This window comes from Solanum verrucosum, unplaced genomic scaffold (assembly GCF_900185275.1).
Source record: "Solanum verrucosum unplaced genomic scaffold, falcon-dt-bn FXZP01000020.1, whole genome shotgun sequence".
Lineage (NCBI taxonomy): Eukaryota > Viridiplantae > Streptophyta > Magnoliopsida > Solanales > Solanaceae > Solanum > Solanum verrucosum.
In genome coordinates, this window is record NW_026019903.1 from 252,556 (window position 1) to 269,517 (window position 16,962).

Sequence of the window (16,962 nt, forward strand, 5' to 3'; positions counted from 1 at the left end):
TCTTGTGTTTCAGTCACAAGCCATGCAATTGTTTTAAAATCTCACAATGAGCTATCAAGAGCAATAAAACAAGAAGGATGTACAAGTCAAAATCTTTTCATTTGATAACCATCTAAAAGATTGACCAACAATTAGCACTCTGATGTGCCTTAGCAACTTATTGAATCATTTTCCTTTGAGAAACTATCAGACCACTTTTTAGGGGCATCTGGATGAATGTCAGAGATGCGAGCCATAAACATTTTATCACTAGTAGCAACAATACTTGCAAGAGAATATTTATACGGACACCAATCCTGTTCTCTAAGCCACTTATGGAATTGGCAACGGGGCATTATCCTCTTCTCCAAGTCATAACATAAACAGGATGGGAAAGCACAAAGCTCCTCCTGTGATAATCCCATATCCAGGAAAAGAAATTTTATTTTTTGCTCAAGAAATTCAGCTTTCTGGTTCAGAATCTTTGGAGACACTGTAAGCATTTTGCAGAGTGTCGATAACTTAATTCCACCACGAAGTAGGCAACCAAACCGTTCCTGTAACTCATCACCTGGACCATGCAACAGAGACAACACTTTCATTGTCAGCTTGTTTTCTCCAAAGCCAATCCCATGCAAGAAATTTAATTTATGAAGGGTATGAAAGGGTGTTCTTGTTGCCTGAATTTTCTGCAAATGCTCTGCATAATCTTCGTCAAAGTCTTCAACACTGCCAATAACATAGTTACCTAACAGACCATGACCACCATTTTTTAGTCTGTCAAAGAACCATTCATTTAGATCCAATGATCTCAAAACATGAGGTACATTAGCTATTCTATTTCTACCCATAATGTATTGGTATGTTTGGGCAATCAATTTTCGTTTATTTACACCCAACCCGAAATGTTTCAAAAATCCTACCGTCGAAATCATACGAACTTCCAAATCAAAACTCAAAATCTCAGGCTTCGATAGAACTAAAAGTCCAATCTCTTCTTTTCTCACATCTAGTCTACAAAAAAAATCAATCTTTTCAGCCAAAACCTCTTCAGAGTAATCAACAAAAATGCTTTTATTTCTTCCCATCAATTCACCAATCTTCCCTTTCTCACAACCCAATTCATAAAACATTGCAATTTTCCTACAAATCTCAAACCAAGCATGTACATTTCCCTCTACAGAACTTGCAAGATCAAAATCCAGAAACACCCTTTTCAAATCATCAAACAGCATATCAATTTCATCCTCACTCTTTTCACCCAGGACATGTGGGAAAGCTAGGCAAATACCAATAACAGCAACATTACAAAACCCGTATCGTTCAATATATGAAAGCCTCTCTTCCAATTCATAAGGCTCTTTACTAAAAATTGAAACATCCCCTTTGTACAAAATACACAATTTGTTCCAGGGGAAACCATAACAAGCAAGAGAACAAGCAGCATCAAAAACTTTAGAGTCTTCACACAAGAAGCATTTGTTCATATGCAACATAGAACTAATTTCTACATGATTTATACCAATGCTCTCAAAGAAAAACTCAAATTCATTAATGGGGTGGTACCTTAAGAACCTCTGAATGGAATTGGGAAAGCGATTACGAGAAAATGGGACTTTAGAAACAAGAGCCAAAAGGGAAAATCGCGAGTTTTTACCCATGTACTCAGCAAAACAGAAGGGTAAGGATCTAGTGCTATGGAAGTATTCAGTGAGTACTTCTTGAGCTTGTAAAATCGCTTGGGGCCTATATTTTGCTGGAATCTTGGACAGTGTTGGAAGCTTTTGGTGTGTATTTGTGGAGAAAAATTGGAGCTTGAAAGTTACATAGAGGGATTGAAGTGTTGGGGTTTTACAACGAGAGAGCATTTCTGGTGATTGGGTTGGGAAGTAGTGTTTCAGTAGTCTTATAGAGAATTTAGTAGAAAAATGTTTACCTCCGGCGAGTGTTGACGGAGGACATTCCGGTGAGTTTGTCGGCTTTTCTTGAACTGAACTGCACAAGGGATCGCCTGTGGGTTTTGACTGTTTTGGAACAATTGAAGAAGTTGCAGTATCGTCCCTGTAATATTAGTATTTGTATGTTTGGATCAATATTTTTTTCTTTAAGTCATTTTGAGTCATTTCTATTAAGTTATCGTTTTTTTTTTAATTCAATTTGTGCAATGAATGACAAATTTCATTCGATAAATAGGAGGAAATATTTTTTAGTCATTTTTAATTGGTTAAAGACACTATTTATCTTTTTTCTGAAAGCACTGTTCACAAAGTAAAGTAAGTTAATATTGATTCTTAATATTTGTACATTTTACGTGATCTAATAAATTATAGTTCAAAGGTATCTTCTTATATTGTTTAATTCAATTCAAAACTTACATAAAAAATTCAATCTGAAGTCTAAAAAGTATTAAAAAAACTTTTGATACAAAAATAAAATTTGAAAAAAATAGCAATTTTATAAAAAATATATTCGAATATTTTCAAAAAATCTAAAATATTTTAAATTTAAATTAAATAGACTCTGTGTGGAGAAAGATGTTGAAGGCCTCTCATATTTTGACATCAAAACTTACCATTGGTTTATATAATTTTAATACCATTATATATTTTCTGGTAAAATATATTAAGAACTATTTTCATTATATAAAGGACCAAATGAGACCAAAGCTCATACATGAAGGATCATTTTGATAATTTTCTCAAAGCAAACACTTTAACAAAATATGTAAACACTCGAACTTTGTTATACGTTCCTCCATCTTTCTTCACTCTTCCCTTTCATGTCCTATTATCCTCCAATGGCTAATTCGCAGCAAATCGAAACCTCCATAAACCCTAACCCTAATCCTCCTCCTCCGGGATCCCCACCGTCGGCTGCCGCCGTTATTTCTCGACCGTCAGATGAAGAAACGAATCGTTCCGCCACAGCTAAACGTCCACGTGAGGAATACGCCGCCGGCACTACGGACGAGGCTGGTTTGTTGGGGGACGATGTGCCGCCGTTGAAGAAGCGGGTTAAGGTTTCTCAAGATGTAGTGTACCGTATTGTTGTTCCGTCAAGACAGATCGGGAAAGTTATTGGTAAAGCAGGGCATCGTATACAGAAGATTCGTGAAGAAACTAAAGCTACTATCAAAGTTGCTGATGCTATTGCTGTGAGTTATAATTTCTTATTTTATTAATTGTTAAATTCTTGGAAGCTCGAATTGATTATATGGGTAAATTAGGACAATTGTTGCAATTGCTTTTGTTAAATTATATGGGTAAATTAGGACAATTGTTGCAATTGATTTTGTTAAAATTTGGGGGTTTTTTGGAATCTAATTGAGAAATTATTTTTGTTTAACTGTTGGCTGAATTGCCGAGTGATCAATGAATAGTGTTGGCCTGAAATGAGCTTGAGTGAAAAATATGATCAGCGAGGATTTATATAATTTACTGCAAATTGAGTTTAGGTTTGAGGTGCAGTTGTTGTGTTGGCGTAGAATTTATTTCGCTGTTATGTATTTGATATTTGCAGCGTCATGAAGAGCGAGTAATTATCATTAGCTCCAAAGACAATGATGATATGTTTAGTGATGCGGAAAATGCCCTTCATCAAATTGTGTCACTTATTTTAAAGGTAACGTGTTTTATGAATGATAACCTATAAAGTCTTTTGCTTTGAGCATTTCCTGTTTATATACTAGCAAGAGATGTCTTTTAACAGTATGTTTGTAGTCTTCTTTCCTACATTTCATGATAGGACCTTTTGATATGTCAATTACATAAAAAAACTGTTTTGACGTCTAATCCTTGTTATAGCTGGTGTGTCTTTACAATAAATCTAAGAATCTTTTTCCTGCTTCTGGTGCCAAAAATTTGAGTCTTTTTGGCTGTTTTTGGAGGCTTAAGGATAGATTTGTTATTCTCATTCCCCAATTATTTCCAGTTTTTCCATAAGTGCGGCAACAATCTCTGGGTGTACAACTTCTAAAAAATAAAAAAGTAATCCCTTTAGCAGCAATTACTCTGCCAACTGTTTCTGGACCATCAGTTTTAGGTGATTCCTCTTGTCCTGATATCTTTATATGTGTGTATCTATGTATTGTATACATACATATATAGTGTGATCTTGGGCAACCAATTTTGAGAGATCATGATTATATCCTCTGTGATACTCTCTTGGATCTTACAATTATTCTCCAGAGAAGAGGAGATTGAATTGGTTAGGCCATTAAGATTTTCTCTCTTTTTGATATCCTTGCCTTGAGAGTGGCTTATGTATATTAGGTCGTCTGAGTTCCCTTTCCCTTTCATAAAGATAAAAGTTGAACCATCTTCTTCTTGAACAAGGTTGTCACTGCTGCTATGTGTGATTCTGCTTGTTGTTTCAAGGTTTACCCATGAGAGCTTTCCCAGGGGAACTGATCCTTGCCCTATTTTTTTTTTACCATGATAGGATGATGGTGGCAACCTTGACGCACAGAAAGTTGGTGCTGGACATGTGGCAGCAAACACAGTAAGGTTCTTGATTGCTGGTTCTCAAGCAGGTGGTTTGATAGGAATGTCAGGTCAAAATATTGAAACTTTGAGGAATTCTTCTGGAGCTACGATCACAGTTCTTGCTCAACATCAGTTGCCTCTATGTGCATCTGCTCATGAGTCTGATCGTGTAGTACAGGTGAGAAGTTGGTACAATTGGCCAGTTCATTGCTTAAATTGTTTGCATGTCTATGTTTCGCACATTTGGTATACTGATGGTTTCTTCAATAAACTACTGTCCGATAGATGTCATATCAAACCATTTATTTCTGAGGTGGATAGTGTAGTATAAAGCAGTCAAATGTTTGACAATATGTATGGAACATTGGATGTCTGTCGTAGAAAACCTTATATTTTTGTAGTTTCTCTACTTTCTGATGTTTTGCTTGTGCAACGGTGTTTCCCCATCATTAATATAGTTATTTTACCTTAAAAGAAAACAGGCAAATCTTAAAAGAAAAGCTATTGTTCAACTAACTTTGATTAAGTTTCTAGCATTATTTGCACATGTAGTTATTTGATTTATCACATGCTTTCAAGGGTTCTCTGTGCTTATGTTTTGTTGTGACCAGGCTCAACTATAGCTTTAATCATTGTTCATTTGTTTGTTGTTAGCTTGAAGTTGTTAGGCAGTTTTGGGATATCAGCTGTCCTGTATAACCTATATAGCCTATAGCTTTAGTCACTGTTCATTTGTCTGTTGTTAGTTTGAATTTGTTAGGCAGTTTTGGGATTTTGTTTGTCCTGTATAGGGAGATTTTTGTTTTGTCTAGGACTTATCTATTTTTAAATTATTTCTATCTATTATTTCTACCTTTAAGAGCTTTAGCATTTTAAACTTGTTTACTTTCGTTTTGCTTCCTAATTCAGCTTGCAGGAGACATCCCTGCGGTCTTGAGAGCTGTGGTAGAAATTGGCTGTCAATTGAGGTTTAGTAATTTTCTGAGTCAAGGGGGTTTAATAAATTTTAATTGGCGTAATTAGGCTTGTTTGATTATTCTAAAACTATTCAATCCTAATGTGTATTTGACAGGGATAACCCCCCTAAACAAGTAATTTCGATCAGCCCGACATACAATCTTGGTTATTCTCGCACACCTCAACCACATGTGGATCCATCTTCAGGTTAATCAATCTTCTCTTATAGTATTTTTGAGCTTCTGGACTGATACACTTGGTGCTATATGAAATTTTAATTGTATATTTATAATAATAACATCATCCTTGGGGCTACACTCTTGCAGCTGAATATGTTAATCTGACTATGTTAGTTCCCGAATCATTAGCTGGTGGGTTGATTGGAAGGTGCGGCTCCAATATTTCACGGATCCGTGCAGAGTCTGGAGCAACGATTAAGGTGCATAAATAGCCTTGTAGGATCTTTTAGATTTCTCTCTTGTTGTTTAATGTTTGTGGTCTTGCTTTGTAGGTACACGGCGGGAAAGGTGAGCAGAAACAAAGACAAGTCCATCTTGGTGGTAGTGCACAACAGGTGAAACTTAATTTCTATATCTCACTTCTTTTTGGTTTGTTCATTTCTTGTAATTTATGTTTATTACGAGTTATTTTTTGGTGAGCTGCAGTTGTATGTCACCCTTAGTTTCGTTTGACAATATCGGTTCTAAAATGGAACTGTCTTGGAGGATTTAATCCTAGAATAAGCATAAAGATCTTCAACTAGTCTCTTGTAATTTTAACTTGGTTTACCTTTGGAAAAGGTCAATCAATGAGATATCAAGGATTTCAGATCATGTTGCGTCCTTTAATAAATTTTTATGTTTAACAGGTCGCCCTTGCAAAGCAAAGAGTTGATGAATATGTCTATTCCCAGTTGATGTTACAAGCTGGTGGTGAGCAGCTACAGGATACAATGCAGCTCCAGCAGCAGTCTATGCAGCTGCAACAGTCTATGCAGTTGCAACAACAAATGTAATTTTTTGTGTACCCTATTAACTCATAATTGGGTAAGTCTAAAATATATAATTTAGACTCCTGTCTGGCATCTAACTTTTCAATGTCGCTTGATGCAGACCCAACACATCTGCTACGCTGATGCCAGGATATAATCATGGTCATGGAGTTTATATGAACAGGTAGTTGCATACAAATTGTCCTTATAAAAGCTGATTGTTATCCCATTATAAGTATCAAAAAGTTTCTGGTACTTTTCTCTGTCATAGTAAAATGAGCGAAATTTTTGCTACAGTTAAGTTGACAGTCTGACACTGACCCTAAGGTGATTATGACATTTCTTTCTCATGCTCCAGTTGACTTGATCATTAGCTCTTTCAGGGTTGGTTTTTGGGTCAATAACTTAGATGCTTTGCTAGGATTTCTTATCCACTGGTTGTAGACTATTTACTTTGCTAGTTGATGGAATGACAATAGTCTATTCTTATATTTGCAGTAACCAAGAAGCTCATATGATGACATCATACCCACAAGTCTACACATCAACCAACCCTCAAGCTCCTGCTTACTATGGTCAGTCTTATCCAGCTCCACAAATGTAGAAGCAAAAGGGGGTCTTTCTCGTACAGCTTTTCAATCAGATGATTGATATACACAATGTAGACAATTTCTTGTTGTGTCATTATTTGGGTTTCTGATATAAGCATTGGAGATGGTCGTTTCGGCCAGGATGTCTCTTGTTGATGTTGCAACATAGTTTGCATGAGATCACTTAATTCGTGGAATATTGATGGAAAAGTTTATGCTTAAAGTTTTACGATCAGCGAATCTAGTACGTCTCTGGGAGCGGCAAATCTACTGAAGGGAGCTTATAATAGCAGTTGCATTGAAGGTATAAGCATAGCCCTCTGGATCTTCTGCCCCTTTGATCTCCTCTGCTTCCACCCTGCCCGACCCTACCCCTTGAAAAAGCTCCCAAACCCCGCCCTGGTTTACCTTTGCTGCTTGATTTTCATTTAGCTCTGTTGTTTCCATCAGAACAGAAACAGGGATGTGAAAGATTGCATTGCACGTCAGACGCGGTCACCTCCCATTGAACTGATTTCTGAAGAACTTTTAAAAAGCACTTCGTGTGAATGATTTAGAAATGAGATGATCAGGAGTGATGGACGAGGGAGGACCGATGGAGAAGCAGAGCTCAGGACAATGGGCTGCAGCAAAAAGATTGACCCTAATTCATCGGTTCAATTATTTCTTTTTGGCTCCCAAACCATCCAAATCCCATCACCCCTCTTCCTTCTCCCTACCCCTTGCCATAGAGTGTTCCCTACCCCCTCCCCACACCCCGCCCAGCACCATCATGCATATCGTTCCCCTAATCCTGCGCAGCATTGTCACCGTGTATACGCTCCCATAAGATACACTGCCATGTCTTTGACTCATTTGTCTTTGTATTTGTTAGGTAGAAGCTCATTGACACATTGCGAGTCAATCTCTTACAAAACAGGAGTGGTGTTTATGTTAAGCATGGTATACAGGTCGTTGGAAATTTAAAATCGATGTTGCCTAATATCTTTGAATAATTGTGATGTTACTAGATTTCTCATGCAAATGACAAGGCTCGTAAAAAAATGACCACAAACAAATTTGGGATTTTTCTTTGAAAGTGTATTTCTTTCAAATCTTCTTGATGAATCGAAAGTGATATGGATGTTTGGTTGGACTAATTAGAAAAATAATTTCTGTATCAACACAACGGTAGGTTGAATAAATTTCTTACAATGCTATGCTGTTTAGTCGGTAAAGTTGTATATTTTATACTTTTAAGAAAAGAGGACTAGCCCGACAAACCCGTAGCCCGCATACTTGTGGGCTGGGCCGACTATTTTCTAGTCCACACAAAAAATGGGTTAGCCCGGCCTAGCTCGTCAAATTTCAAAGGTTGTATGGGTTAACCCGAATGGAGTGGGTCAGCCCATATTGACAGCTCTACGGTAGACATTTAGAAAATAAGACACCCCTTTATCTAATTTTTTTTTTTTTTTTTTAACCGTGGTTTCCGGGCGTCGCTTTGCGAACCCGACTAGCTGTACCCACCGGGTCCCGCTGTTTCAAGGCGGGTCCACCACGGTTAGTTCCACGGGGCCCTGGAGACGCGGCCGGTTTGTAATGCCTCCAGTGGCCCTGCTGGGGCTCGAACCGGCGACCTGAAGGACTTTGTCCCAGGCCTTTACCAGCTGAGCTACCCCTCAGGGTTACCCCTTTATCTAATTGAGTGTAGTAATAGAGCAGGTTAATTTTCCAACTTGCACAGTTTCTTCCAGTTTTAATTAGCATGAAAAAACTTGCAAAACCAGAAAGTTGAAAAAAAAATTGAATAATAACATGAAAGAAAAACGATGTGACTGCAGAATATCACTTTCATCTATAATTAACTCAACCCAAATAACAAACTGACAAGAAAAAAAGTTAAAAAGATCAGTGCTTATCATTAATATTAGTACACAGTAATAACTATTTGAATTACATATTTTATATCTAATGGAATAACTCTAGGAACCTTCAGTTCTGGGGACCTTAAGCAAGTGGCCTATGGGTAGAGCCACCTGAGAACAAATTCTCAAACAATTTGGGGGCCATTTCTGGAAGATTTACAGGCTGATTAGGAGCCATGAAATTGACAATCTTTTCATGAATATTGTACCTGCAAGAACAAAAACCAAACTTTATAATCCAGGAAATCAAAATGCAACCTTGCATGATATAATCGATAATGAATTACCGGATTTTACGACTCTTTGAAGCACGACGATCAACAATCTTTCGTTTCTTTGTTTGTAGTCTCTTCAACGCATAGAATGCTGTCTCTGTAGTTGATACACAATTGGTTAGTTTTAGGTGTTCTTTTTCCAGGAAGCAAAAAAGCCTAGAAATGCATTCTCAGCCAAACACAAGAACTATAATCATATAAATACATTTTCTGAGAAATTCTCATCTATAGCTGTAATCTTTAGAAACTTATTCATGCTGCATAGATGCGATGAAAAAAGTAGATTTGGTATTCGTGTAAAAGCAGGGATCTTTCTGAAATGACAGATACACAATTCATGTGAAGAAAGCAGGCAACATACTTGAAGCAACATAGTAACCTAAAAAAACCATTTCACATTAAACAGTACCAATAGCTGGCATGTGATGGTCAAAATCATAGGAGAAAGACGGAAAAACATTGAACAGTACCAACATTCTTGATGTTGCAGGTATCACATCAAAGGTGAGGATAACCACATTTTCCTGATAACATAAATCACCATAGAGGAAGGTGGTACTTCTGAAACATAACCAGCTTATTTTGAAGAGGGTGGAGGGGGTTGTTCAACTTACCAGATGATGAGGGATCTACAGCCTCAAAGAACTCCTTCAGCAATTGCTGATAGAATTCAGAGTCATCCAGAAGTTCCGGATCACCATCCATGTTTGTTCCCTGATCCAAGTTAAGGATAATGAGACGTGCTTTTTTTATAAAGAAAAACTATCCATGCAAGAGCATTCTCAAGCAAAAACTAATGCATTTGTATATGAAGAATGACATTTTCCACTGTTGTACCAATGGCATAAACCTGACAAAGCTAGTAGCATGCCTATATTTGTCTAAGCAACACAATCAACAAGGAGATTTACTGGTCTACTCTTATCAATTGGACTTTAACAGAAAACACTATTCAGGGCCAAATATTCACAAAATGCATAAATAACACATTGATACCTCTCCATTGCCAGTAGCATCTGGAACCTGCATAAAAGCAGGCACATAAATCAAAACTAAGATAAACGGAAGAAAAAAAAATGTCATAAACATTAAGAAACATAGCCTTCCTCAAATCAACTCACAAAGTTAAACTTACAGTTCCAAATAGGGCAACTGCCGATCTACTTTGCTGCATTCCTTTTATCATTTTGGTAGGATCTCTCATATAACCAGCTACTTGTTGACTAATATCCTGTACAATATCACAACATTAGTTCTAGACATTGTGATCGTTGCTGTACATAGCATCTTTCAAGTCCCAGAAATAAACCTGATTAAATGCTTGCAATTTGCCTTTGATCGCGGCAGCACCAGAGGTCACCTGGGTCTTTCTCTGCCATTTATCTATCGATTTATCCCTAAAAGCAGCCATCCTATGACACAAGAATTGCCAATAACAGACCAATCTATTTAGCAAAGGGAGAAATGGAAAAACAAACTTATCGCATGAGAATACAATGCTGAGAAAAGGCAGGGTATTAGCTAGTCTCGAACCTAACTTTGGAGTTAAGAAAATACTCGTAGTTATGCAGATTTTGTTCCTAGCTAAGATGTATATAAAATCTGACTCCAGATCAACACTAATAACGGGATGCGGGACCTAATTCTTCACAGGGGAAGCAAGATCTAACCTATTGCTTAGAAGAATGCAATAGATTATGAGAAATAATCCCTAGAACAAAAGCAATCGAAAAGGTAATCTACAACATTCGAGGACTTATGGCCCCTAGTTTCCACACCCTCCGGTTTAGACAATTAAATTAACAATTCTAACATGGATTAAAAATCTGATGATGTTGCGATCAAGGTTCTTCCCCTCCTTTTTCATTTGATTTCCAGTTGTGTTTAGCTCAACAATCAAATGGTAAAAGCAAATTGCTATCTTAATTAGCCCTCATTAATTCAAATGAAAACTTATACTTGCTCTATCCCAATTTGTACGAATCTTTCAATTTTGGGAGGTCCAAAAATATTTGACACCAATTTCATTTCTACATGACTTTCAGAACCTTCAAGAAGTCCAAATTCCAAGTTTTAAAGTGTGGTATGATATTTTTTTTCTGCCAGCTAACTTCTCGACCATTGCTTGATTTGCTCTGCACTATGACTAATATATTGCCAAGTCAAATTAATATCCTATACTCTTCATAGATTGTCATATAAAATGTGACTTGAGGTGAGTATAAGGTTAAACGGGAACTTACATACACATTGTTCTTATTTTGCTCTCAGCTCTCTAGAACAAGACATGTCAGACAGACAGGCACATACATGGAGTAAAGGCATACATACTTGGGAACAGTAGAAAATAAATAAGAACAAGATAACTTGTGTTTCTCTTAGGGGTCGTTTGGTGTGAGGGATAAGAATAAATAGTTATGGGATAAAAAAATAGTCTTGGGATAATATTTTAGTTTCTTGTTTGGTTGTCATGTTTGGGATATCTTATCCCACCATTTATATCAGGAAAAGTTATCCCATATACATGGTGGGATAAGTTGTACCAGCATAACTAATCTCAAGATAATTAATCCTGGGATAACTTGTTCCCAACCAAACGACCCCTTAGAGGTTTAAGATAACTGTGACACAAGTCTTATCTTGCTCTTGGGGAACTGCACATTCAGACATGTCATACAGATGGACAAAGGCATGCATGGAATAGACACATAGGTCCTGGGAAGAGATAAATAAGATAAATGAAAAGAAACTGGTTTTCCCTTGCTCATAGGTAATGGAAACTTGAAAGTGTGCAAGGAAGACGAGGTAGAACAAAGTGAAGATTGCATCCACCAAATTCTGTTACCTCTCCCACTTAGGCCTTAGCCTCTTCCAGCACCAGTCTCTTGCTCATTTAGATTGAGTAAAACACAAAGAGAACTGCACTTTGCATGCGAACATTTCGCTCAGATAAACTATTATACCAAAATTTGGTTCACGTTCAAAATCGTACCCGTGTTTTAAATTTGACAAAAAACAAAAAGTTACAAAGAATCAGGTATTGTCGATTCACATTCTGCCAATGATGTGCCAGCTTAAGCTATACTGGCCAGCCCAGATAACTGACGTTCTGCTTAAAAAGAGTTCAGGCTTTTTAGCTTCCAGGAATAATACATGCCAATCCCCTTAAATTCCTAGGCCACCATAGTTGCGGCACCTGTAATTTTCTTTTTCTTTTGTTGATAAGTGGAGCACTGATAAACATCTACTGGCTATGTTGGCTGAATTTCCACCTAAATCACACTCTTCTTCCTAGTGTTAACAGTTATAAGGTTGGAAGTTCCTCCTGATTTGTCATATAAAACATGTATATCTTGTAGCAAACAAATTGGGATCGTGATCTAAAGCAATAAAAAAAATTGACAGACAGCTATAAAACAAGGAATGTGACAATAAGCTTAGCTAAACATTCTTACCTTGAATGCATTTGAGAAATCTTTTGCCAATCATCATCAACTTCACCTGACTTTACAGAATCTTCCAAAAGCTTCGACCTTTTACCAGAATTGACTTCAGGAAAGAAAATTACAGAAACATCAACCAGTGAATATGTTAATCCCAAAAGATGTATATGTTGTCTTTGAGCTATGAGGAAAATTGATGGTCACTAGGCCCTTAAATATGAAAAATGTGCAAAAGGTTCCAGTTTGGCAACACTACCAAATATGGTGGCATATGAAAGGATTTCCAGGAAATCTTTTTCAGTTAATTACAGACAACAGGGGCTTATAGAACTTTACTTAGAAACCACTGTTTAGAGCTGCAACATAGAAGCAGATCGGTTTCTTTTGCAGGTCTTGAAAATCTAGCAAATTTCTGAACCTGTATAACCTAATCTATTTGGTTTTTTAAAGCAAGTCCCCAAGTCCTCTCCAGTAGTCAATACCTTGAGTTGAGGATCAGATTTTGATAAAGAACATCTTGCTACATCCTAATTTTACCAATATTTTACTACTACTATTATTAGATTATTTCAACAAAGAAATTCAGATTTTCAAAAAACTCAGTAAAGAACATTTAACACTCAAATTTTATATCTGGGTGCAGCTCTTCGAGTATCTGCAAAATCAAAGCTATATGTCATACCATCCATTGATTTAGTAATTGATGGATTCTTCTCCAGTAGTACCTGTCAAATGGCAAAATGTGTTTTAATAATTGGTTAAATAAGCAAAGCGGGATTGTATTAACCTGAACACAAGAAAACAGTCCCTTCATCCTACTTCACGAGACATATATACAAGACAACAATTTTGAAGTTTGTAGATCATTTGGCAAGAGAATATTGCTAAGGTATCATGGTTTAACTATTTATCGAGGTGCTTACAATATGACTATCAGTGAAGTGTTTAGGATATATTGGGATATCAAAGTGGAAACTCTATCACATAATGGGACCGCGTAGGGAGGAGCAATGGTCAGGTTTCCAGCAAAAGAAAAGCATACTAATCTTTTGTTATTCCAAAAGAAAATTGACTATGAAGTAACTGTTCTCACTGTACCTCTTGCAATTCCAGTATAGAATCCAAGGTTTTTCTGGAAGAGGCAAGGAGATCCGAATATGCATCTTCAACCGTGTCCTCTGAATCACAAAAGGAAGACCTAATTGGTTCCTGCAGGCGGTCAACATGCATTCAAGTTCAATTAGTCAATATCATGAATCTCGTGTTGGTGTTGAAACAAAATGGTAACCCAATGAACCTGCGGAAGTCTATTGGCATTCGAGAAAGGCTTTTGCAGCAAGAATCTTAGCTCAAGTGTCTTGTCCCAGAGAGCCTTTGGGAAATTTAAAGAGAGAAAAAAGGAAAAAGTTAATAACATAATTTATTTATTTTGATAGTTAATAACATAATTTTGACAATTAAGTAAGAGACAAGCTTGGGCAATGCAAGTAGGAGATAGCAAGTCATTAATCATGTATTACACTAGAATGAACTACTAGTCAATCATTAATCATATTACTTGAAAAGAATAATGAAGTAAATGATATTAGCACTATAGCTAAAATTTCAGCCATTGGCAAGCCAAGAAGCAATAGAAGTATAGTTTACATGCAACTCAATCGTATAGTATCTATTGGAGATACAACATAGATATCAATGGAAAACATACAGGGGAATAAATCACTTCCAATCACATGATAGCCATTTATGTTCCCTGTAACCAGAATTTCTTTTAATTGAAGCAACAGGACGTGCGCATATACAACAAAAAAAAAAACAATCGTAAGAAGATAAAACTAAAGTTATCGTCTGTGCCATCTGGTACACTATACCTTCTGATTTTTAACTGCTTGACCTTTGAGAAGATCCTCATCCTTATGTTGCGTCAGATTCTTCAAAAGATCTCTGTGCACATAATAACCGCCAAAATCAAATGTCTACCAATAGTAGGCAAGCGTACCACATCTTTAATAGCAAGAACTTCCTGCTTGTTTTACTGCTGACATTATTTATATTTTAGACTTACTATATGATCATCAAGACTTGAACCAAACTGAATAAGGAAACTGGAAAATCGGGCTGAAGCTTGATAAAAATATGATGTGAGTTATTTAATAGTGCAAAGACACATTAAATTGGGGAGAAACTTTGATACAATTATGATGAAAGTTCTTTTAATACTAGCTAGATGTATCTTTGATGGATTGAATCCACTATTAAACAAGTGATCTTATAAATTGTGATATGAATCATTCTTTAGCTCCGATGCCTTTGTGTCTCTAATGAGATTGCAGAGCAAATATGTACCTATTAGATGATAAGTTCAAATAGAAACATTCCATAAAACTAAGCTATGTTGTAGAGAAAGAAACTTACTGTTCCTTGTGCCTAAGCTCCATATATTCTTTCTCAAGTTCTTCCATTTCAGCAATTTTGTGTTCCTCAGTCAGTTTTTCTCTCTCTTCTTCTTCTTGATCTCCTTCCTCATCTTCCTCTTCCTCTTGTTCTCCACTGTCATCTTCATTGCTGTAATGATCGACGTCATCGTCATCGTCGTTGTCTGTATAGTCATTGTTTTCATCACCATCGTCATCAAAGTTCTCGGCCTAAGCATATCACAGAACATATATCATAAGTAAACTATTTGAAACAAAAAACTCAAGGAAAGAACCAGATAAGTACACACGAGTGATTTAAAGAGAGAAAAACTAACATCATCCAACATCTCATTTAATATTTCATCATTCTCAAATTCAGAGTTGCTTTCACTCTCCTCTACTTTCCTCGATTTCTTTGAAGACGTGCCCATTTTCCTGCCTCCTAAATCTGAAGAAACAAAAAAAGAATTCATCAGTCTTCAATCAGGTTATTAGACTCGCGACAAGACAAAAACACAGCCTATTTTTTTCGAAAACTAATATTTAAAAGGTAGAGCTGGAAATCACGAGACACACTCTAAAGTCTTTGAGATGGCTATAGGTGTTTAAGTTTCACAGGGATAGCACTTCAATAAGTGCAGTGCTCCCCTTGTGCAGTATGTCATGACATTGCTCAATGCACACTTTTCTACCCTTAAGGTGTCCACCTTTATGCCCAAAAAAAATCTTATTCCTTGGGTGTTCGCCTTATGAAGTATGATACTATCTCTATCAATTCACTATCGTGATAAAGCAAAGGTTACTCCTTTAGACATATTATCGAACACATTGTATACAATACAATAGTTGGACTCCTTAGGACCAAAAAAAAACATTAAAAACATGATATCTGAAGCTAATTACTAGTTTTTTGAATTTCTGAGCCATAATCAAAAGAAAACAAATAGTCAGAATCAGAATTAAACTAGAAAAGCAAAAAAATATATATACATGTGTTGCAGTTCAAGGTTCTTTTTTTTCAGCTTTGAATCAACAAGTTCTTAGTTTAGGCTTCAAATTGAATGGAGAAGACTCTACTAGGGTTTTATTTAACCAGTTAAAGAGCAGTAGAAATCATTACCAGATGAATATGAAACGCAGCCAAAAAATTCTTGAGGGAGAAAAACAAGGGTTTAAGAATCCTAATAATAAGCGGGTCACCCCTTTTTAACCCGATCCATCCTTTAACCCAACCCTGCTCCAACCCGTTGTTTGCTGAGCCGTATTAATAGGGACGTATTTGTAAATTTGAGTCTCGTATGACTTTAAAAAGTCATATTGTATTATTTTGATACGTAATAAATTGTGACATTAATTATATGGTACTATTATTTTATTGGGGAACTTTCGCATATAGTCACTCAAAAATAGCTTAATTACGCTTTATAGTTATAGTTTGTTAATTATGATTCGTAACTACATGTTATAAGGATGAGAGTGGCGAGCGAGATTGAGAGAGGGAGGAGAGAGGCGAGCAAGAGAGGGCAGAGAGTGGGAGAGAGGTGAATTGTATATGTATATCGATTAGATAATTGTATATATATATATATGTAACTACTATGTATATGTATCAATGATTGTATTTGTATATCTGCATAAAATTTGAATTTGTATACAATTGAATCGAAACAAAACATTTGTATATCAAATATCTCTCTCTCGCTTTATAGAACACAAATTATACATTGTAATTTGTATAATTTGTGTTTATATAAAGCGAGAAGAGAGAACTGGGCAGGGGAAGATCTGTATTTGTATAATTATAAGTGTATAGGACAAAAATATGTGTGTTTGTATAAAGTGAAAGAGGCGAAGGAGTGGCGAACGAGATCTAGGAGAGTGGCGAGCGAGATACACTGGGGAGAGAGGTGAACGAAAAG

General features: G+C 36.4%; 4 protein-coding genes across 4 annotated transcripts in view; 1 reads left to right on the top strand and 3 right to left on the bottom strand.

Moving 5' to 3' along the window:
- The window catches only part of LOC125821082 (dnaJ protein homolog 2-like), a 54,127-nt gene extending 38,375 nt beyond the window's left edge, over window positions 1-15,752 (bottom strand). Inside the window, exon 1 of the mRNA XM_049500499.1 lies at window positions 15,743-15,752. The gene's annotated coding sequence lies outside the window, so the exon portion shown is untranslated. The remainder of the gene's footprint in view (window positions 1-15,742) is intronic.
- On the bottom strand, window positions 81-2,002 carry LOC125821076 (transcription termination factor MTEF18, mitochondrial). Its single transcript, XM_049500495.1, has one exon. The coding sequence runs from the start codon at window positions 1,845-1,847 to the stop codon at window positions 150-152; it is 1,698 nt and encodes a 565-aa protein (XP_049356452.1). The 5' UTR covers window positions 1,848-2,002; the 3' UTR covers window positions 81-149.
- Window positions 2,737-7,165, top strand: LOC125821113 (flowering locus K homology domain-like). The gene is made up of 10 exons (XM_049500524.1): window positions 2,737-3,133; window positions 3,499-3,600; window positions 4,420-4,641; window positions 5,373-5,431; window positions 5,536-5,627; window positions 5,747-5,859; window positions 5,932-5,994; window positions 6,289-6,431; window positions 6,533-6,595; window positions 6,910-7,165. The coding sequence occupies exons 1-10, from the start codon at window positions 2,759-2,761 to the stop codon at window positions 7,013-7,015; spliced, it is 1,338 nt and encodes a 445-aa protein (XP_049356481.1). The 5' UTR covers window positions 2,737-2,758; the 3' UTR covers window positions 7,016-7,165.
- Window positions 8,825-16,259, bottom strand: LOC125821093 (uncharacterized). Its single transcript, XM_049500507.1, has 14 exons — window positions 16,164-16,259; window positions 15,379-15,491; window positions 15,042-15,271; window positions 14,498-14,570; window positions 13,924-13,998; window positions 13,725-13,835; window positions 13,309-13,351; window positions 12,639-12,732; window positions 10,493-10,595; window positions 10,319-10,414; window positions 10,180-10,206; window positions 9,798-9,897; window positions 9,196-9,280; window positions 8,825-9,117 (listed from the first exon to the last, which is right to left on the bottom strand). The coding sequence occupies exons 2-14, from the start codon at window positions 15,472-15,474 to the stop codon at window positions 8,991-8,993; spliced, it is 1,260 nt and encodes a 419-aa protein (XP_049356464.1). The 5' UTR covers window positions 15,475-15,491; window positions 16,164-16,259; the 3' UTR covers window positions 8,825-8,990.
- Window positions 16,260-16,962: the final 703 nt, after the last annotated feature.

Bases quoted from the DNA above. Each gene is read 5' to 3' on its own strand.
- LOC125821093 (XM_049500507.1), bottom strand. From the start codon at position 15,474: ATGGGCACGTCTTCAAAGAAATCGAGGAAAGTAGAGGAGAGTGAAAGC. The intron at 13,999-14,497 runs GTATAGTGTACC...AATTTCCCAAAG, and splicing joins AAGCAGTTAAAAATCAGAAG to GCTCTCTGGGACAAGACACT. The intron at 12,733-13,308 runs GTATGACATATA...TCTTTCCTGAAG, and splicing joins AATTACTAAATCAATGGATG to TCAATTCTGGTAAAAGGTCG.
- LOC125821076 (XM_049500495.1), bottom strand. From the start codon at position 1,847: ATGCTCTCTCGTTGTAAAACCCCAACACTTCAATCCCTCTATGTAACT.
- LOC125821113 (XM_049500524.1), top strand. From the start codon at position 2,759: ATGTCCTATTATCCTCCAATGGCTAATTCGCAGCAAATCGAAACCTCC. The intron at 5,432-5,535 runs GTTTAGTAATTT...TGTATTTGACAG, and splicing joins GAAATTGGCTGTCAATTGAG to GGATAACCCCCCTAAACAAG. The intron at 6,596-6,909 runs GTAGTTGCATAC...TTATATTTGCAG, and splicing joins CATGGAGTTTATATGAACAG to TAACCAAGAAGCTCATATGA.